The sequence below is a fragment of the Leptosomus discolor genome, chromosome 6 (genome assembly GCF_034619465.1).
Source record: "Leptosomus discolor isolate bLepDis1 chromosome 6, bLepDis1.hap2, whole genome shotgun sequence".
Taxonomy (NCBI): domain Eukaryota; kingdom Metazoa; phylum Chordata; class Aves; order Leptosomiformes; family Leptosomidae; genus Leptosomus; species Leptosomus discolor.
The window spans coordinates 61,504,543-61,527,536 of NC_141396.1; the positions used below are offsets into that span (position 1 = coordinate 61,504,543).

Genomic DNA, 22,994 nt, shown 5'->3' on the forward strand with positions numbered 1-22,994 from the left:
TTCTGGGCCACCCAGCAGGCTGGTGGGGGCTATTTGCAGGGAATACTTGGGGAAGGCATACAGGGATGGAAGATATCTGACAAAGGGCGATGCTGCTTGAGGCAGGTTTGGCAAATCCCAGCTCAAATGTCTTCCTGCCTTAAAATGACCATTGAGAACACGAAACCAATTCTGTTTGGCTGATCCTTGCTGTAGGAACAGCATCTGCCTGAGGCTTGTCCATGAGGCAGAGCATCCAGAAGTGCCCAAAAGCAACTTGAATCCTCCTTCTCCTGCCCACAGATCTGTGGGAAAAGCATTGTATAAGCGTGATGAAAACCAGACCATGGCTGCCCTGCTTGGGTTGTCCAAGGCACCTGCACAGGTTAAGCTTGGAGGTATACCAGCTCCCTTGGCAGCCAGAGGAGAGATGTTGCCCCCGGGACAAGCCCAGCTTAGCAGCCACAAGCAGGGAGCACCGAAGACAGACAAAAGCAGGCAAACACTGAACCAGGCTGTGGTGCTGGATGACTCGAACTAGGTCTGTTCAAGTCAACTAGGAGACGGAGGATGAAAGAGGTGCCCCTGTTCGCCATGGGCTCTGCTTCATCAGCAGGAGACGGGATGCTAAAAGCAGAATCACGTTTGTCCACGAGCTCAGGAGCCTTTCCCAGGGATGACCCTGCCATCTCCCTTGGCTGTCTCCTGGCTCCATGCTAGAAGGACCCCAGAGCAGCCTCATCCGCTTGTCTCTGTCATGATTTAAACAGGGAAGACCGTGAGGGTCAGTCAGATACCAGTCAAGGCTCTCCTGGATCTGCACAAGCAGGAGCCAGAGGACTCATGGTCTGAGGGGTACGCCCAGACACTGCTGCACTTCTCCGTGGCGTTCAGGCCACACACCATGATGGAGCCGAGGTCCTGGTCCACCAGTGAGTGCATGGAGCACTGCTCATTTCTGAAATGGCCCAAAATCACCAACTGCTTTCAAAATTTCCCCGGCACCCAACATTGGCAGCAGTTATCTGCAGAGATAGGCTTCCCCGGGGATGGAACCGGTTCTTAATCCCAAGACAAGTCCTGCAGCTCTAGGCAGTCATGAGCACGCGCATTTGAAGAAAAAGCAACGCTCTGCGCCGGGGTTTGTACTCGCGCTGCATTCCCCTCAAGTGAAACAGAAATTTCGGAAGGATGCACGCTGTCCAGGGGAGGTTACTTTCCATTTGGAAATTCATCAGCTGGGAGGAGAGACTTTGAGAAGGTGATCGGGACGCGGTAAGAAGAGCAGGGAAGCCCAGAGGCATGGGGAGTATCTGGGTGGGGAGCACCCACACAGGGAAACACGCAAGGATGAAGGTGACTGGGGTGGACTATTCAGTCACAGGAGGACTAAGGCACTGGACTGAGGTGGCATGGAAAGCCTTCTGCAATGTCTATAAAAGGATTTCCTACAAAGGCAGGGATGGGAGACAAAACTGGGGTATAATTCACTGGGGCTTTTTAAGTGGGGTTTGGTCAAATACTGAAAAGACTGCAAAAAAGTTGGCTTAGATGTAGGGGATGAGATTCAGTGACCCAGAACATCCTTTACCATGCCATGTCTTAAACTTGGAAGTTACATTCACCCAAGATAAAGTTTTCTGGGTCTGCAAGCGAAGCGGAACACCTTAAAGATAAACAAAGAGCCAGAAAATGGCAAACTAAGCCCAAGAGCCTTAGAAAGGGGAGTGAATGGAAAAGGCAGCTTAGAAAGTGCCACCATCCAAGACCACCACTTTTTTGTTGTTGTTTTAGTGGGTTTTTTTGTTTGTTTTTAAGCAAGAACATGGATATTTTTAAGCAAACACAGATGGGTACACCCCAGCCAAACGGCCTGGGGAATATGGCTGAAACTGGACCACCTCTATCCCCTCCCAAAAGACACACACTTTGCCCTTGACAGTCCCTGAAGCTTTAGAGAAACTTCTCTGTTCCCCCACTCTGAGCAGGAAGACCCCTTCTGCTTCTGTTAACGGAGACACCACGACCTCGCTCAAACAAAACCCCTCTAAGCTCTGGGTAAATAGTGTCAAGAAAGCTGTCAGAGCAGAGCACCTTGGGAACAGAAGCCATACATTAAGGTAGTCTCCAAAACAACCTCCCATGAGAAAGACTAAGGCTTCTTTACTTCTCAGGCAACGCTTCCCTTCATTTCAGAAAACTTCCTTCCTTCGTGGAAGATGGGCAAGAAATATTGAAGGATGTGAAGAGAAACTCTAGAGTTTCTCCAGTGCAGTGTTTCAGAGAATCAACTTTCCAAGTGGGAGCCAGGCAGTCTGCTTGCAACCAGACACATCTCTTTTGCCTGACATTAGATGGTACGAAAAGGTTGTGGCCAAGGTTGCTGTTAAAGGATGACGATGACTGGGAAAAGCTGTCCAGATGCCCGCTCAATTTAACTGACACGGAATTGCAGCACTCACCGTGACAAATCTACTGCCACAACCATGGCAGTGGCCCAGTGCCAGGTCACAGAAGTGTCCTCAATCTCGTGGCAAGAGGTTTACTGACAGTCTGCCAACAGTCTCATCACCTGCACACTTGGACAAGCCCTTTCACTTCAGGAACCTCCTCGCTCTCGCAGCCCATGACTGCTGGCACATGAATATGCTGGAACAAGGGATACTGGTGCTTACAGAGAGGAACAGCCCCACTCCAGCTAAGAGCTGTAAGGGTGACAAGAGACAGGGATGTGCCTGGGCTCTACCTCTCACCATCAGCATGCTTTCTTGAAGTCCTGGCTCCATTACAAACGTAAGGCAGAGACCCCTGGGCCAGATCTGCCCCAAAGCTTCACATTCAGAAAGAGCAAATATTGTGGAGGCGGAGAGGAGGGAGTGCAGTTCATGCTCCAAACGCTTTTCAGGGTACAAACCATCCTGTTTTAGTACCAGCCTTTGTCACCCTGAGGTGCTCCTGGCCAGGGGAAAGCTCATCTCCAGCTGCACAGGGCATGCAGAGCTTGGAGCAAACCTCTCAACCGGAGACATGCCCTCCGGGTACAATCCTAAGAGCCACCCTGGCTCCTGCAGAGCATCCCCATCCCTTCCCCACAGAGTCTTCCCGGGGAGTTGTCAAACCTCCCACCGCCCCAAACAGAAATGCCCCAGGGGATGCAGAAACCCCTCGGAAAAACCCCTTCCCCAAGACACACCATCTAACACAATGACACACAAACGACACAAACACATGGCAATGGACAATTTGTTCTTTATTGATTAAAAATTAGAGACATGCAGTAAAATACAAAGTCCAAAAAAGGAAAAAAAGCCTGAATATTTTACATCTTTCATTATAATCTACAATACACCAAAGTTGTGAAGAGGATCCGTTTTCATTAACAGAGTGTTGTCCTTAAAAGTAGGAACTAACTTAAAATTACCACCTGCTTCCAGGTTCAGATCAGAAATTTGCACAAAAACCAAATTCTTAATGACACTGGAAAACAATTATGAACAGCATTGGCACTTACTGGAACAACATCAGAAAAGACAGTTGTCTAAAACTGTAATAGCCCAAGTAAATATTCTGGATCCCTACCCAAAACGCGTGGAGCTCTACAGAACAAAAAAACATCAGTTTCTTCCTTAATTATTTTCTTCATTAAAGAACTAGGGAGCTTCGGGTTAGTGTGAGCTCAAGCTCTCTAAGTCCTGGCTTTGGGAAGGTGGGGAATAACTTAATAAATAGATACTGCATTGTTCCATTTGAGCAGTTCGAGTCTTAACTTCTCAGCACCAGTACACAAATGAATGAGGTCCCCATGGCATGCAGGCAGAAGGGAAAATAATACTGTGCCAAGCCTGCCTTGTCTCTGTATCCTGAGGGTTTCCAAAACACCCCTATCAACCATCGGGTGACACGAAAATGGAGCTGCCAGCCTGCTCTTCCCAAGCCAAGGAGCTCGGTGGGGGATGCTGTAGGGAGTGCTTTGTGTCAGACACCAGGAGAAAGTGCCAGAGGTGCCACACACACGTGCACACACACACACACACTTGGCCAAACCCAGCCACCGCAAACTCCCTGGTATCGGGGACCTGGTTCCTGAGCTCTGGACAGCATCTGCTCAGCAGTCTGGGAGGCTCTTGCTCCCAAACTCTCTTCCTCCTCTCCCTCCCCTTCACCCTCACCAGCCATGGGGCTGCAAATAGCCCATGGGGACATACCCAGTATCCACCTAGAGGCTAAAAGCAAGAAGGGCGGTATAAAAAGAACATGCACAATTCAGGAAACTTCCACAGCTGCTCATAGAGAACAACATATAAATACAGATTGTTCATCTGAAGACTACAAAATAAAAAAAAAAGTCCTAATTGAACCCAGTCATTCTGCTTTAACACTCTGTTTCTGCATTGTTTGTGGTTGATGGAAACCAAACACGTTTCCATCTGTGTGTTTAAATTACAGGCTTACAATTTCTGTGTAGAAAACACTCCAGAGCCAATAGCAGTTACAAAGGCCAACTGTGAAACAGTAGGAAAAAAAAAATCAACACCATTTATTATTCACATATTGCATTACAAGTGTCTCTTATCAAACTCAGAGTATAATTTATATTATTCCTGTAGGAACTCAAATTCAACACCACATAGAAATAAAAGCTAAATACGCGTGTGACGGGGTTTCCGTGACATCCTGATCAAATGTCGAGGCTCGGACCGACGAGAAGGCTGACGACCCAAGCGATTAGTGCAGGAGGGGCACAGCCCGGCGCTCACTTGCCCAGTACTACCACTCTACTGGCGATTCTTTATTGCTGTAAAACACGACAGGGCTGGTTCCACGGGTACCAGTTTGCAAAGGACTGGGAAACACGTCGGGAGGACTCACGCAGCCCGGCAAAACAGACTGGGTTTCAGGAACAGTTTGAAGTGCATCTTTTCCAAATGCAGAGTGACACAGATCTCCTCTCCCTCTGACCATGAATATTTTGTTGATCACCTGAAAGACCACTTTCCAGACTGTGATTGCCTCATTGGTCTGCTTCAAGAACTACATCTAAGATGCAGAATGAAAAGACGTTTTGAGGAAGGACTGCTTAATGAAAATTAAAAGGTTCAGCCCTCATGCCACGCCTGGCACTCATGTGGAGAGAACCAAAATGGTAAAAAAAAATAATAATTAAGGCAGTTTACAAAGGGAAGCTGACTTCTAACACCTCAAAATCAAGGAACTTCTCAAACACAAACACAAGGGAAGGCGGCTCTCCCTCCCATGGGTTAAGACTTGGCTTGCTTTCGCAGATGCAAGCATTCAAACCAGCAGTTTTAAACACAGCCGAAGAGAAGCAGATTTCTCAGCACTCCAGGTGACCCAAACAACATGTACATTGGTGTTTCAGATAGGAGAAGCAGGTAAAGAACAAAAACATCCGTTCGGTATTAAAACTTGTGCAAAAATAGCAAGTGAAAAAAAATGAAACCACATGTAAGCAAACATTTAGGCAAGATCATCAGAGCAGTGGAACCCCCTGCTTCGTACTCAGTAGTATTTTTCTTTAAAGTAAGGCAATAATAAAATGAACATGCAGGCAATGATGTGTTGGATCTGCATGTTTGAGATGACAGATACAAAAACATGAGACTTGTTTACAAAAGGTGTAAACGCCATCGGTAATTTCAGGAAGGTTTGTGATCCTATTAAGGAAAATGTTAAAGCTTCTAGGAAGGGGGCTGTAGTTCAATTCTTTGGCAGTAGTGGTTGGTTGGTTTTTTTTTTTTTAGGCTAACAGAAGCATTACGAATATGCACATGTGGGTTCTCAGTTGGGAAACATCTCCTGGGACCATTGTTTAGCTGATGCTGAGCTGTGCAAATCCTATAAGTTTGCCATCGTCAGGAATATCTGAGCCTTCGACACCGGACGCCTGAAACACAAGGAACAGAGATCCAAATAGCAACACACACACGCTCTACCCTCCGATACGTACCGTGCTACGCATCACAACCACCTCTATCAGACACAGCCTGGGGAGGGAGCAGTCACAGGACAGCTTTGCACTTTATTCAGCAGCTCACACTACCCAAAGTTAAAATTGAGCGCTTTTTTTTTTGCCCCCCACCTTTTTTTTTTTTTTGAAGCTAGGAAGGGCTGGGACTGAAGTTTTGCCAACGTCTGCTCTGACTAGGGCTATGTGCACTAAGTGGGGCAAAACAAGTGAAAACTCTTTCTGTAAGGAGTCAAAAATAATGGCACTTACTGCTTCACTACCAACAAACTGGTTACAACCTTCACTTTGCCACTACAACTACCTCTGAATTTCACCACCTCTGAAGGATTCACCCGCCATTCTTTCTCCTCTCCTGATCATCATCTTAGTTTTGGCTCTGTTCTTTTACCCTCCACTCTTTTTTCATTCCTTTCCTCCTCAGAGGCAATGTATCTGGACCCCCCTCCACTCTCATCATCCAAGAACGGAGTCCACGGCATTTCTCAGCCCACTTACCTGCCCTGAAGTATTTCTGCCCTTTCTGGGCAAGAGTAGAGAAAATACCCTTTTGTAACATTTTGATACGCTCCTTAGCCAGGAGAAAGGAATGTTTTAGCACATGACCTCACACTTGTTTAACCCAGGTGCTGCTCAGAGGACACAAGCAGGGAGCCTGCATTGCCTACTGTTAGACAACCAGGAGGAAGCTTTGGGAAAGAAGGGAGGATTTAGAGGGCGTACATTAGATGCCTGCAGCAGGCATCACAGGCATCTATATGCAATGCCTTCTCTTTGCAAGCGACAACTTGTTCAATTAGGGAACAGGAATAAATACCAGTTTGAAAGTGACGGATCTGTTTGCTTGGGGCTCTTCCACAATTTTCTGCAAATTAGCTGCAACTGAAATCACACACACAGACAAAGAAAATGGGCAAATATTAGAGGACAAGCTAGAGAAAAAACATCCCAAACTCATTAGGCCGCTTTCTAGTACTCAAACTTAGAACTTCTTAAAATGGTAAAAAAAAGTTTAGGTCCCAATTAGACTCAAGCTACTTAAATCTAAAGCTTTAAACTCTGAAAATGCTGGCATTTGTTACTATGCTGCTTTTTCAGAGGTAGTTATTTTTTCCTGGATGTGGTGGGATTAGCAGCAATGAACTGCACCTGGAAATCCAGTTCATTTTGCACCAGCAGCCTTTCCAGATGTTGCAGCCTGTGTACAAGGAACAGTTTTGATCGCTATAGTCAAAACAGGCCGTGCTGACAGCTTAAAAGCCTCACCTGCTGCACAGAAGGACACGTTTATTTAGCAAACTGTTGCTAGAGGTGGCCGTTCATCCCCATACGACATGTGCACTTCACCCTTCCTTCCCCAGCCCCACTTCAAACCCAAAAGCCTGGCCGATTCCAGTCCCAGACCTCTCTTGCACAGGACCTGTGAGCAGCACAGGCTTGTGCAGCAGTTTGGCAACGCATGCGTGTCAGATGATAATGGTTTAGCTAATGCATCGATTAGCCTTCATTTTGCACTACAAGGAACATTTGCTTCATCATGTTTCCAACCAGATCATATCCTTGTGGACTGGGGGGTTGCCTAAATGTATGGCACAGAACTGTCACCAGAGTTAACAGCAGAGCCACTGGGGTAGAGAACCAAGGCCACAGCAAACTCTCCTAGTTGATCCCCACTAATTGGGTCATTTTAAACATGCAAAAAACGACTGAAATGGTTAGAGCAGAAAAAAAATAATACATAATTACCTATTACCAGATCTCTGCCATCAACAAGACCTGCTGAAATGAGTTCTTGAGACACACCATCAGCAGTATCTGTTGGGGAGAAACCCAAGAGCCAGTCACCACACAACAGAAACTGTCCAGCTCACGAAGGCATCACATAGAAACCTACAGGAGCTTGTACGAACCAAAGAGCAAAAGATGGATATTAGGGTGTACAGCAGATGCAGCCAGACAGCTCTGAGCTATGCTGTCAAACTCAGAGTCAGAAGTCATAGAAGGGCTGTGCTTTGGTCATACCCACAAATAGTTTTACAAGAAGGGTCTTAACAGCAGTGCTCCAAGCCCAGTAAGGCAAGCCCTTGAGGAAGGCACTGTGGACAGACACCCAAACAGGGTTTCCACACACACAACTGCACAACACCGAACACAAAACCACCGTCACACACTGGAATTTCCCACCAACTCACCTCTCCCTGGGGTAAACTCAAATCGAATATCATTGAGCTCTTTTTTTGAATTCCTGTGGAAAGAAGAGAATCTTATATAGACGAGACCATTTCCGTGCACTGATCAGTGCCCAGAAGAAAGCGCTGTCACTGACTAATCAGCCTCTGAAGTGGATTCATTGCACCCTTCCCCCTGAAAAGGCAGAAACTAATCACTCAGGTGTGCATCCGCCTGGAAGTAGGGCTCTCGGCACAGTCTGCCTCTCAACCTGAGGGAGCCTGAGCGGGCTAAAGTCCAGGATAAGCGAGTGCCACCTCTCTGGTACGAGGCCACTTGTTCCACTGTCTCAGCAGCTCCTGACTGTCAGCAGTACGTCCTCAGAGCACATCCTTCAGAGGAAGGAAGCACTCACTGACTGCAGATGCACACACACTATGCAACTGTCTAGGAATGACTAGGAGGTGACGCTCGGAAGTCCCAGTCCGATGCCTATCAACAACCAAGATGCCTACAGAGATGAGAGGCAGGTTCCTTAAATGAGGAGCATCAACGTGTGTAACAACAGAAAAATGTGCTTACAAGCCTTTTTCTGCCTACTTCTAGGGACACAGACCAGAATCCTTGAATTGGGTAACAGCTCTTCACTCTCAGAACTGGCTGAAGTCTGCAGTTGTGCCTGAATAGGAAGATGGCCCGGCTGAAGACCAGAACCCCTGGATCCCTGATCCCCTTCAGGGAACCCAGCTAATTCCTCCTTCCCACCCTGCTAAAGTTTAGGAATATTTATACAAATATTCTTTCAGTCTACAGCTCTTGCCAAACTGAAGTGGATGAGAAACCACTTCTCCGGGTCTCAGTTTCAGAAGGGTGGATGAAACCCAAGCTGACAAACAACATATAACCACTGCCCTTTTAATGAAGAAGCAGATGGCAAGATGCACCACACAAGTCTTCCTGTGTCCCTCTCTGCTAAGGCTCACTTCGACAGAACAGGTTAGTTTTGTGTCCTTACCTTAACCTTAGTACAAGGCTGATGGGGACTTTCGTATCTTCCTGTACCGGAGCTGCAGCAGGAGCAGGTGGGGCCTGCAATAAGATTACATTATTTTAGAGACCACTAGCACTTCCTTTCTCTGGTTTTAAAACTAGAGAGAACCTTGATCAACTACAAATAAACTCACCATTGGAATCATGACACTACAGTGAAAAAAGACAACAGACTAATGAAACAGGAGAACTTTATGCTTAAAGAGTAACCCAGGAGGTTCTCTCTGCAATCATCTGGAGAAGAGTAAAAGCTACCCAACTTTGAGAAATGCCAAAACGGCAGGGGACTTCAGAAGAAGTGCTAAATGTAGAAAGGCTGCTTGCTTCGCATCAGAACTTCAGGATTTTGGGCATTCATGACAGCTTCGAGACCTCCTGTGTTTTAATCCCTGCCCCAAGCAACTGATTTAAACTGATACGATTGTGAAGAGTACCTAGGAAATAATTTAATTGGCAGATTAGCATATACTTTCCAGTTACTTTTTTGTGAAATCAAAGGCTTTAAGAGCATCTCAGCAATGTTACAGCTGCCTATTTTCACTTCTAAATTACTCCTGAGTAATTATTGGAACGTGTAACCAAAGCATTTTATATTGGTCAGCAGCAGATTTCCAGTACAAAAGATCCAGGAGGTGTCCATCTTTATAACACTTGTGGTGTCTCCAGTAAAGGGCTAGCTGTTAAACACAATCCACCAAAAACCCCACAAACAAAACAAACAAGGGTTGGTCACTCTTCCACTGCACAAGTCATCTGTACTGCACATACTGAGGCAGGGATTTCTAGTCCGCAACAAGACAGACACAACTAGGCCGATAATTTAAGCCTGGAACTCTTGACCAAGTTTTTTCACCTAGATTACTTGCTTTTTCAGGAGAGAAAAAAGTAACCCTTTGTTTAAGACTAGTATTTTACTCATTGGTGCTCTTCTGCTAGCAATGCAGCTCAGGGCTTCTGATCACAATCTTGTTTCTGTTGAAGCTGAAATCTTTACCAGGTCAGTGAAAACAAACACGGGTTCATAGAGAAGCCCAGAGGTCTGCAAAACAGTAACCAGCAAGCTACAAGAACCGGAGGAGATCTATAAAGAATAACACACCGACACAAAGAGCTGTAAAGACGAACATATTGACAAAAGAGAGCTATAGAGAAGAACACAGTGACACAAAGAGCTATAAAGAACACCACACTGACACAAAGGTATGAAGTTCACCTCAGGACAAGCTACCAACAAGTAAGCTATTGGGCACTAGTGGCAGGGAGCGAGATACTCTGCTAGTGCAAACCAAAACACTTTCACTGAGACCAACACTGCTACTTCATTTTACCGAACTGAGAGTCTTGGCCTTCACTGCTGCTGGTGTTTCAACTGCTGCATAAAATTCAGGGATTAAACACTGGCCCTTTTTCAAGAGATTCGAAGGGGTTTGATTTAAGATTTAAGTATTAAAGCTACTTTTAATGTAGCCAAGAACATGTCAGACCCCAACTCCACTATTTTTGTTTAATGACTAATGCAAGGTCTTTAACGATTCTGTAAACAGGAACATGAGCTGACTGCAGTGAAGTGATAAACGTATCTTTCTACGGTCTTTAAAATAAAAATAATGAAACATTTCTAGGAAGGAGTAAGTCTAAAAGATATTTTTCTCACCAACACTGCCAAGTTTTCTTCCCCTTGGGTCTGCCAAAGGGTGATGGTAGCTTGGCCCCCTCCAACAGTGACGGCCTCTCCCCACCAACAAATATGAACTTCAGTGTCTTTTATAAAAAAAGAGGTGCCATCATTCAGGAGTCTGGCAAGCTCTGCAGTGCTTCACTCCAGCAAACCACGAGACATGTTCCAATGTCTCAGTAATGATTTGGGTTGGCCATTTTTCTTTTTAACACAAGTCAGGGCTTGCTTTCCTGACTTTGCTATGCCTGCCTATCTGACCTATATCCTAGACTTCAAGGTGACGTAGCTAAGAATTAAACACAAACTTGTCAAACTTTCACTCTACTTCCCCCTCAAAGGTCCATTCTCCCCTCTCTGCTTGAAATGGAAGCGTTTGAAATCACCAAAAGGTTCAGAGCTTCCCCAAGATGGAGTTTCTCCACAATTTCTGACTGTGACAAGGACAGTCTTAACCTAGGCCTCCTGTCTCTCTTCTGAAGTCTGACGAACTTACACATTCTAGTTTCTTCCTGTCGCTTTTCTCTCCACTCTTATCCCACAGATGCTATTGATACTGAGACACACAATCAGAGCCTGCTTGTGCTGCACCTTAACTACCAGGAACAAGCAGCTGCACTTAAATAAGACTCTCCCTTTTTACTTACCTTTAACCTTCCCTCAAGCTGGAGTCCACTCCCTAAACGGCATAAAAAGTCACTGCTCACCCACAGAGTAAGAATGAAAAACTGCCACACGCACATTGACTGTCTTCCTTTTGCAAGCCACCAGGCCAGCTGCCACTTCTGCATAAGCAGCAGCACCAAATCAACTCCAGACAAGCAATTTTCATGGTTTCGGATCATTCTAGCATGTCTGGAAAAGAACAGCTAAGTGCAAAGCTGAAAGCTGGTACAAAGGGTTTCCGATCTTACCTGGGCTGCTGCTGGGGCTACTGCTGGGGCTGCTGGAGTAGCCTGACTAGGTGGAGGTACAGCAGTTTGAGGTTGTGCAGGTACTTGTCCTGCAGCCTGAGGTAGTTGAGTAGGTGCCTGTGCTGGAGCACTGAGTGAAGGACCTGGAGGTTCAGCTGATGGGAATAGCTGCAAGTAAAGAGGCATTTTAATGAGAAAAGGAACTTGAGAGTTCTAACTCAAGCACCAGCTTGCCAAAAAGTGCTTGTTTGCCCCATAAATCACTTGGAGAAGTTCAATGCCAAGGAGACCTCCAAGACACTAACACTGATCCCAAGTCGGCGTTCGAGGGGTTTAATGTCTCCTTATGTCCAGGGCCCGCTTCTACCCTGACATTTGCAAGTTTTACTCACCAGTAAAGAACAGTAAGAAACCAAGGCAGCATGACTGTGGATCTTGGACAAAAGTTACACCCTGCAGCTAGCAAGGCTGGATGCACGCAGATCACATCCTAGCCCGGACAAGTGCATCTACCCTTTAGTTTCTCCCCTTTCTCGGAATCCGAGTCCTACTCCTATTTCTAAGCAGCCATGCAGTCATAGCAGAGCAACTCTGCTTTGGGTTGTAGCTCCTTTCAGAGAACACAGCCCAGCAAAGCATTAAGATAACTAGGGACAGTTTACCCATTCGTAAAACAAGTGTCAGAGTCGGAGCAATCTGGATATTCAACTGAAAAGTGAATTTGGAGTTCTTCAAAACTCACGAGACCAGACTGTTTAGGATTAGACTTAAAGTTAGTCCCTTGCAAAAAATATCATATGCAATTAATGGGGGGAGGGGGAGAGAGCTAAATGGCAGTTTAACATTTTTTACCTCCTGTGTCAATCAGAACAGAGAAACTCATTTTGGCACAGTAACCAACAAACTGTAAGCTTGACAGCACTTCTTCAGTGTGCCCTCCAACTTTAAGTTGGAGAAAATATAAATCACCTTGAATATTGAAAACCCGGGCTGCAGACCTCCAACTCACAGTATATGCTAAGGGATGTATCACAGTATATGCTAAGGGATGTATCACAGTATATGCTAAGGGATGTATCACAGTATATGCTAAGGGATGTATCACAGTATATGCTAAGGGATGTATCACAGTATATGCTAAGGGATGTATCACAATGAGGGAATTCATGCCAAAGGGATTCTGGTTTTCAGCTTTTTCTTTGAATTTAGAGTTTACGACAAATTTCAGTGCCCAAACTGTACTTTTTAAGATCTCCCTTCATAATCACCCTTGGAAACAGATGAAGGAAGAACAGGACAGGCTAATTCAAGACTAATTTGCAGGAAACAGCTCTGTTTATCTTTCCATACAGGTAGGCAAAAAAAAGAGAGCACAGTCTCTAGAAGATAAGCAGTCTCTATCACTGAAAGATAAGATATACTAACATTCCTAACATAAAATACACAGGACAGAAGTGAAGGCAGATTATAAATTGCAACTGAAGTTTTGTTTGCTATCAAATTCCACCACAGATTTATTTCACAGTTCTGAGCATAGGTTCCAACCAGTGAATTAGACTATGCAAACCAGACATTTTAAAGCTGTGGTTTGTTGTGTTGTGGGTTTTTTTTTTTCTTTTAAGAGGAAATCAGAACACCAATCCATTATCTTACAACATACAGAGTTTTGCATAGCAAGTAAAGTTGAAAAGACATACATACACCAAACGTACCTCAGGAAGACCTCTTGACATTACACAGCCAATGATTCCTTTTATAGGGAGGTTTTCAAGCAGAGCTCAGCTAGATACTAGCTCCTATTTCACACAGTATTGTATTCAAGGCTAATAAAAACATGTTCCTTGAAACAACAGGAGTAACTAGGAGCCTTTTCAGGAAGTCATTTGCAACTCTAACTTACCTCCGAATTCTGTACAGGTTCTTTCACTCTGGGAGACTGAAAAACAGAGAAAAAGGTGTCATTGCCTAGACAACAGTGAAACTTACTGACCAGGAGGACTTGTCAGAACCATATTGAACATATGACATCTACATAATTGCTTTTGAGTTACATATATGTATTAATATGCATAAGAAAAGGGACACCACACAATTTGTTGGCAACCTAGTCGTATCACACCACCCAGAAACATACAGTCACGTTTCAGAACTTGCAGTTGATGTTTTCACAGAGGCATACAATACCCTAAGCTGCTATCGTTGTTAACCATTAGCAAAATCCAGCACTCTTGAAGATCACTCAGACTGGATCAAATGACTTGTGCACCCAGATGGCAAAATCCATTTTAAGCTACCCAAGCCTTGCAGAAAAAGGTAAGTCACACAAATCTGCCCTGCTGAATTCTGGTAGGAAACAAACCCCCTTTTGTATACTTAGGGAAGCAGTTTGCAAAGCAACTTGCTTAAACCACACAAAACCTTGGGGAGGGGTGGGTGTGGGGTAAAATCAGCCTTATTTGTGCCGCTTTATGGAAAGAAGTCTCTCGTCTGCTCTCCTTGCCTTGGACTCTGCATTATGATGTGCTCTCCGTGAGAGAGAGAAAACTGACAGCTGTACACAAGTTCAGCAGTGAAACAATCAGATCAGTAGAATGGAGAGGAAAGTGCAGTCAAAGCAACATGACCAATCTTTGCTTATCAGCAAAACAAAGATAACATGCATTAGCTATTTTACATGAGCAGGAAGGAATCGCCAAGTAATCCACCAAGGAAAGCCCTGCAATTAAGAGAGCCTGCAGCTTTGACTTCTAGCAGGTCCAGCTACCATGTGGAGACAGACAGGTGGGATGGCTTAGTCCATGCTGGGATTAATATAGATTATCTTCTTCACATAATGGTCTAAGACAAGTTGCAACTAGCACAGTACAAGTTCAACAGAAGAACATTAAGTCTCATCATGACACTATCTTCGATCAGTTTATACACTAACCAAAGCCACTACCTTAACAAATGCAGACCAGCACAATTTGTAACACATGATCCAGAGGCTTCCCATCAGAGAAGGTTAAAAAGTCTTATATTCTCAGAATAGCAAGTTGCAAAAAGCCCTCTGGACAGGAGGACAAGGAACAGTTCCTTCACAATGACTATGTGCAGACAGTATCAGGAAGAGGTAAAGCCTGAAATCCATCTCAATATGCTCAGCCTTCACTTGACAGTTACCAGGCAAGATGAAAAACATGGCATCGCTCCCAGAGATAAACAGCCACGCTCCACATCTGCAGGCCACAGCTGCAGCACTGTTCTTTCAGGCACAAAGCTCATATCCAAGAGCACCCGGACGCCTCAAGGAATAACTCAAAAGAAGCTTGTCTGAACAACCACAGCGTGCTAGACACTGTACAGACAAGTATGGAAACACTGGTCCTGCCCCACAACTAACGCAGATAAACGGCAAATAGAAGTAAACTAAGGAAAAACACGAACAGACAGAAAGGAAACAAGACAAACGTTACAAGACGTTTACCTAATTAAGGCACAAAGAGGATGACTCTGGGGATGTGCTGAAATATATTAGTTCTAGCTTATTTTTGCTTGTGTGATCAGAGATGACATGAGCAACCAGTGAAATGTGACCACACAGTGTGGCACTGCATAGATGTATTGAGTAACAGAAGGCGAATGATTTAAGAGCCCACATTGCTTTCATTTGAATTCAAGGTGTTACATGCAGATAGGAATGAAGTTCAGTAAGTCTTCATATCCAAAAGGTAACATTGAGACAGCAAGTCACCATATTCAACGAACTGAGCAGATATTTCTAGCTCTGTTTACAATAAATATTTGTCTGCTTTCAGGTGCAGTCCTAGCAAAAGACTTGTAAAATACATTTTTTACATATTAAATTCACCCTATTTTTTCTGTACAGTGAAGACAAGAAAACCACATACACCCTTTATTTATGTAGGTGCTTTTATGCAGGTTAATACTTAAGTATTTCAGTAAATTAAAATCAATCTGCAAGGCATCCTTTTACTTTAAAGAATGACAGCAATAAAATGCAGGTACAGACAGAATCATAGAAACACAGAATGGTTTGGGTTGGAAAGCCCCTTTAAAGATCATCTACTACACCCCTACTGCAATGGGCAGCAATAAAAGGTGACACCTAGTTAAAGTAAGTTATTCTATCCTATAATTTAGTTAAAATTGCAGAGGAATTACAGACAGGTGGAATTTACACCCTGTGTTTGAAACACGGCCAAAACCACAGCATAAACACTAGTCCTCAGTAACACCACCCTATTCGTGGCAAGCATTGGCAGTCTGGTTACAAGTCTTGACTGCTTGAAAAGGGATCAAATGCAAGAGGTGCACAGGCGTTCCTACCCTTCCATCTTCGAACAGAAGAAAATGGCCCAAAAGCTGTGTAGAGGGAAAGACACCCAGGGCAGGATTCAAGCCCCTGGACAGACATGTAGTGAGGTCTAAGATGCCATCCACGGTGCCCTTCCTGACCTCCAGAATGGTACAGGTCTCCCAAAGTTCTGCATGATACCTATATGGGCTGCATCCGAAATGGCAACATACATCTACGCTTAGGTAACTGAATTGAGACCTACTGCTCCAACACCCATCCTAAAGGTTTCTTGAACAGAAGGCCTAGCAGCAAAGGCCAAGCTTAGCCCAAATTACAGCGATCAGAATAGACAGCAACACAAGGAAATATGCCAAAGCTCCAAGAAAAATAAACTGGCTTAAAAAGCAGCTTGCAAACATATTTGTCAATCTGCCTTTTTTTTTTGCCTGCATAAGAGGAATGAAACAAGTACTGTTACAAACACAGTGAGCAGTGTTAAGTCATAGCACCCTGAGCTTAGAGACAAGATAGAACAAGTTCTAAATAATCTCCAAAATAGAGTTAGGGTCTTTTACAATATTGCCTCCTAAAATCTGATTATATTTTAACCTACAAAAGGAATTTAGAAGTTTTCAGCTCATAAAACATCCAGAATGTCAGGAGTAGCCACCTGGTACCAAGAGATCCTCCGTGACCATGTAATATGAAGCTGGATATAGGAAGCTCCTTAAAAAGCCACAATAGTTGTTGCCACGAAGTATGGAATTACTGTATCAATAGTGGCCTTTAAAAACCCAAGCATGTCAAAGGGTGCTAAAAAGATGCAAAATCTTACATTTAATATTTAAGTGTCTATACAGAACATCAGCAGAAGACCAACGAAAGAAATGAGAAAAGTTAAAGTTGCAAAGGGATAAATGCTTCAAACAAATACTGCTTCTTTTTTTTTCCCCTTTCATATTGAAAAGCTTCCTCTAAAAATCCTTCACTGTCTCACTAATTCAACTACAGAACGATTAAAACACATAGTCCACTTCAAGCTACCTGCTGCAGTGAAAAGGGAACGGGCAAGCCAATACTGTCAAAACCCACACTGCTGACTACTGGAAGGAAGACAATCTGGAAAAGTACTGTGATCTTTCAGTTGATCATTACCCATTACTCCTCTGTGATTCGGGGGGTTAAGGAGAGGGGAAGGTGGTGTTTCCCAGAGGATTTTTGAGAGCTAGACTAATTACTCCTCGAGACTTCAGAGATGCTGTAACATTTTCTACTAGGACTAATCGATTTCAGTGTAACTGAGGGGACAGAACCAGGCCCTATGTGTTTCAGGTATCAGCCATAAGCCCAGGCCCTGTTGATTTCAGCTCCATCCTGGAGAGAACAGTAGGACAAAACCTCTCCTGACATTTCCAGAAGAAAGCACCTCAAACAGTCAGCACCCTTAAAAACAATGAGAATATCCTAGTTCAAGGGAATTAGTATGCTAAGCTGGGAGCAGACCGTCTGAATTCATGTTCCAAATTATGTTCAATAACCCTGAATGAGACCAGCTGTGCCCCAGAACAACGACAGAAGAGAGATCAATACAATCTCTTCAACTTATAGTCTGCTCTCTCTGGTTTGGCTACACACTCAAGGGGAGGGATTCTAACTTACTGCATATCATACTTAAAACAAGGCCACATACTTCCCAGGGATATTTAGACATACCACAGTTAGAAAACAGAACAGAGACAGTAGAGCCATCAGAGTTTGAAGACCCACCCTGAGCTGTGAAATTGCTGCTCTGCCTTCCTCACTTTCTTCATCTAGTTCATCATCACTCCATTCCCAGCCACCATCTTCAGTCTTATGAAGACGTCCACTGGAACCTGGGACTCTCCGGACCTGCTCAGCACAAAGACAGTGAACTTCTGTCAAGCACACAGTTCCACAGCTGATTTTTTTTTTTTTTTTAGAAGGAATAGCACAAGAACACCTTCAGGTTGCATCACCTGGCAGGGTGCTTGAGTATTTTATTGAAACGTCTAGCTCAGTATCTAGAAAAATGCCGTACTACAGCAATTATCATTAAAAATGTGAACACAAGCATAAAAACCTAGTATGACTGTAACAGCAAGAGTCCAGGAAGTTTTCAGTACCTTTTTGGATCTTTCAGTGATTGTTGGTGCTCTCTGCAACATCTTCTCTTGTAAAAATTCTTTATTCTACAAAAGAAAGAATACCAAACATTCGCATTGCTGAAAACACCATTTCATTCCTTCAGTGTCTCTGATCAAGAAACTGTTAAGCTATTTCTAGCAGAAAGCGTTATACATGTTTCATCCCCATTCCCCCAAAGACATCAACCACCTTCTTCCTTTGGACTACAGTACATGATGCTTCACCCCAATTACCTTTTCAGTTAGTGGTAACACTTTCCCTATGCAAAATGATATAGAATTAACAATCAAGGAGTTGTACATTATTCTGCCTGATTTACTGGGGAACACACTTATTACACTGCAGCATCTGATACCCTGCTGAGACAGTTGGCACTCTTCCACTCGCAGATACGACACCACCTGGATCCAGCCCCTTGGCTTTATCTTACCCCTAAATTTATGCCTGTCCAACTGTCAAAGGCAAGCCTCAGATGTCAGGCAGGCTGGGATGCAGGAACCCCTCTATGCTGGAGTGACAAGACCAGGGAATTGGGGCAGCGGGATTGAAAGTGGCTGAAAAAACGTACAGCACCTATGACGTTTAGAGAGGAAGTAAATGCAGTGATCACAACAGATTAAATATTGCGAAACTGCTGTGATGCCCTAGTGTATTAACTTTCTTCTCCAGCAAGCCACACCGGACTGGTTAACATGGGGGATCCTGAGCATACAGTTTTCCATCCGCCAAACTGCAGGGGAGGAAGGCCAGGCAAGCTCCCAGGCATCAGCACTGGGATCTGGCTGGGTATTCCCCAGCACACGAGTGGCGTTGGACAGCCCTGCCCTCTCTGCCCCTGAAGTGCTCCCAGAACTCCCCTGTTGTTGCGTGCAGGATGGAGAGCCTCAGGACACAGGCCGTCACTTCCCGGCAAGTGGCTCTCAGCATTATCAAAACACACTTTTACATGACATAGACTGTATTTAAATATATGGTTCAATATAGATGTACAGAAGTTGGGCTCTTCCGTCCTCAAGTTACAGCTGGCAGTTTGGCAGTGGCTGATGTATGAAAGTAAATTTAACACCGAGTGTGAACTAGCACACGTTTTCACTCCGGGTGCCGGTTTAAGTATTGCCTCACTTACAATAATGTTAATTTTCTATCATCACATATGCCAATATGTTACTTTGCAGCAGCTTAATGAAAGCATGAAGGAGATTTTACACACAATGAAGTACAACATGAACCAGAACTCGCATAGGCAAACGGAGAAAGGTCAGCAATGTGTAAACCATCTTGTCACTTTGGACACCAAGTGCGCATCCAGTATACAGATGCAGACTATTCAGTTGCCTAAAGTCCCATCACGGACAATGAAAACCTAGTTAATATTGTCAAGAGTCCAGACATCAAGTAAACTTGCCCTAAAGCAAACTCCTACATTTCATAAACTGGATGACTCTCTAGGCTTCCTTGACCACACTTGCTAGATGGCTGTCAACTTTAATGGGACATCCAGCTCCCGTATAGATACCTACATGTGGCTACTGCCATTTAAGCATCTTAATCTGGGAGCTGAAAACTACTTTGATTAATTGGTGATGCTGCTGTGCTATCCCCGGTATCAGATATCTTTTTCACAGTTTAATCTGTGTTCTGCTATAAAACCCGTGTATTTTGATGACAAACATGCCATGGGAAAAAAAGGCAAACCAAAAAAAAAAAAAGCAAACAGAAAACACTTCCTCATTCGCACAGAAATATAAATTTTGCCTTGGATTATTTTTGTCTGTCTCCCTCAGTAAGACCTTGCACATCGCATATGCACTCACCTCCAAGCAGTAATTACATAAATGCTCACTGGCAGGTCACTTCAAGGCTAGAAACACGAGTTTCCTACTATTCTGCATCACTGGATCTTCACTTTCCATGAGGCAACAGAGTGAAACAGTTTTAGGTAGCTTTCCGCAGTGGGTCTCATTCACCACTTTGTATACAGACTGATTACAGAGTTTAATAAAATATAATTTACATTTACTGCCACAGAAGCCTTTATGGTTTGGACAGGCAGCCAGAATGGCACCATTACAAGAGAAGAAAAAACCCACAAAGCCACTGAAAGATATTTAAATGCTCAAGAATGTCTAGATAATTTCTCTTAATAGCAGCATACACAAGGAGGTACAGAAGAGGGGTTTCATTCTGTTCCTTCACAATGACCCATTCAACTCACTGGGCTATGCTGGCCCCAAGTGAAAGGGCCCACACTCATGCCAACGAAGCTGTCACCATACCTATCATACTTCTGAAAAGTCCTCCCCACAGCCTCTGCACAGAGCAGTTTAGGAAGTGATTCCTTACCTTGGCTTTCGTGAAAAATTTGTGCCTTAAGAGTTCTGCTGCTGTTGGTCTGTCAACAAAAACAGATGTAGAAAAGACAATTATAAATGCTCCCTTTCAACACAACGGTCTTCCAGGTTGCTGCAGCTTGTTGTAACATGGCATCTCATAAGGGCATCGGCTTCTCCTGCATAATTCCCCTAAAAATCAGTCAATGTATTCCAAGTAAATTTTACAACAGCAGTCTTTTTAAACACTCAGTGTATTCTGATCAAAGCCTATTCTGTTCAAAAGCACTGAGTAACCTGAGGGCAGGGGAAGAAGTTGCTCCCATTTTGATGCTGAACTTTAGCCTCTTCGAGCCACTTTGAGAGGATCACAGAAACAATTTGCTCAAAATTGAGGCAGAGGATCATCACCTACAGCAGGAGTGCAGTACTCGCCCTGTGCGAGTAACGGAGTTATTTCAGAGATACTTGACTATATGTGTGCAATTAGTGCTATTAAACACATGTGGGACAATCAACTTTTGTCTAACAGAAAAGGAACAAGTAAAACTATCCTAAAGTTAGACTTTAGGATAAATACTGGAAAATAAGATATATCCCTTGGTCAGTTTAGATTGAGTCTAAAGACTCAGGCCTACATGAGAAAGTACCAGCTTACAGCACTTCCCACACTGCAAACTGTGCTTAAATAGTAACAGCGTTTAATCAGTGACTTGCAAAGGCCATTCGTCACAGGGTTTATTTGACCTCAGATTACTCGGACAAAAAGCATCCACCTGATAGCAAGGGAGCCCCAAAAATAATTAAACAGCAATTGCACTAAATTCTTGTCTCTGAGAACCCACACAATCTGCACAAGCATATCTGATTCTGCTAGCTGCTCTTTACGGGCCAACCTCCTGCTCCCATAGTCAGGATGATGACGGTGGCTGTTAGTGGTGCTCGAGAAGAGAGAAGGGGAATACCACGATTCAAAGTGATTATGTTTAATTCTGATCAGCACACATTCTAACCTGGAGGGACAGGATATGCTTTAGAAAGGAGAAAAAAAACATCATGCTGGGAAAAAAACCCTGCTATCAGCATTTATCAAGCACTGGATTCATTAAGCATTTCAAGTGTAAAGCTTGTTAGAAGAGAGAGATCCCATCTCACTGTGCATGAGAAGCCTTTGTTCCTGGATCTGTCACAAGAGGGAACTGAAAAATGTCTTCATTATTACCATTTTATGAAGGGACTTTATCTTTTCCAGAGTTAGTTAACTTACTGAGGAAAAAAAGAAAACGAAGATGTATAAAAACTGATCTGTGGGAACGCTTGTTTGTTTACTTTTGCGTTTGAAGGAATGCTGGTTTTAATGGAGGATGAACACTCACAGACTGGCAAATGCTAGGTCTGTCCTCCACAGAAATACATCTGAGCTATCCTATGTGACAGGGTTTTAAACAGTGCTGTAGGCACCCAGACCCTTTGAACAAAGCCATAACATAATGACACAATGCTGTCCTGGGAACCACAACATATGCACCCCCCTCTTGGTAGTATTTCTAACACCACTGAGTAGTCACACTACTATTACAAGGAAAACTGAAAGTGTCATCAGGTCACTTAAGCAATCCGTATTGATGAAAACATGTTTGTAAGATTTGCCAGTGTTTTTCCCGATTTTTCCCCTCAAAACCAAATATTACTTACAATTAAGCAAGTCAAAACTACACTGAAAGCCTTCTTTGCACTGGCAAATTTTAAAAAGTTTATTTATGAAGCTTTGCAAGTAAACACACATCGCCCAGTGTGTCATTTCTGATTTATAAACACCGAGCGGTTTTGACTGGGAACAAAACATGAACTGCAGTCACCTGCTGGAGGTGGCAAGGGGGAGAATGGCCCTACACACCCAGTGGACTGGGATGCACTCTCATTAACCCAAATGGAAGATGTGTGCCCTGGCCAGGCATGATGCCAGACATTTATCCTTAAAAACAAGGACAGCCAAAAGAATTTGCTGCCACACAGCAAGATTTCTGTGTTCACTGTGACTGAAAGGCGGGAGGAGCAGAGAGCATAACAGCTTTAAAAAATATGTAATAAAATGAGTTTTGCGGTTTTGTTTTAGGTTGGTGTTTTGTTTCGGTTTGTTAGTTGGTTTTGGTTTTTTTTTTTAATTTATTCTGTTGTTACCTGTTCTTACCTTTTTTCAGGGTCTTTTTGTAGGCACGATGAAATCATCTTCCTAAATGATTTCCCATACTTTTTGAGCATCTCCTTATCTTGCACACCAGTTTCCAAAGATGGAGGATCATTTTGTAGTGTCAGCATTAAAACCTGAAAGAATTATGTCTATTGGCAGTGAGATTTTTCTTGGCCTTTGTTAGAGACAGATCTTGGGAACACCATTATTTTACACACACATTTTCATCAAGCA

General features: G+C 43.8%; 1 protein-coding gene across 4 annotated transcripts in view; it reads right to left on the minus strand.

Annotated features, from left to right (window-relative positions):
* Positions 1–3,208: 3,208 nt before the first annotated feature.
* The window catches only part of OXSR1 (oxidative stress responsive kinase 1), a 93,175-nt gene continuing 73,389 nt past the window's right edge, over positions 3,209–22,994 (minus strand). The window contains exons 8-18 of one of the 4 annotated variants that reach the window (XM_086467383.1): positions 22,761–22,894; positions 20,583–20,631; positions 18,218–18,283; positions 17,841–17,963; positions 13,674–13,709; positions 11,798–11,941; positions 9,150–9,223; positions 8,158–8,210; positions 7,712–7,780; positions 6,783–6,847; positions 3,209–5,884 (exon numbers count right to left, since the gene is read on the minus strand). In XM_086467383.1, the coding sequence (XP_086323509.1) occupies positions 5,810–5,884; positions 6,783–6,847; positions 7,712–7,780; positions 8,158–8,210; positions 9,150–9,223; positions 11,798–11,941; positions 13,674–13,709; positions 17,841–17,963; positions 18,218–18,283; positions 20,583–20,631; positions 22,761–22,894 (888 nt within the window). In that variant the 3' untranslated portion in view covers positions 3,209–5,809. Of the gene's footprint in view, positions 5,885–6,782; positions 6,848–7,711; positions 7,781–8,157; positions 8,211–9,149; positions 9,224–11,773; positions 11,942–13,673; positions 13,710–17,840; positions 17,964–18,217; positions 18,284–20,582; positions 20,632–22,760; positions 22,895–22,994 lie in introns of all 4 variants that reach the window. The other 3 variants (XM_086467382.1, XM_086467384.1, XM_086467381.1) reach the window with 3 other exon arrangements.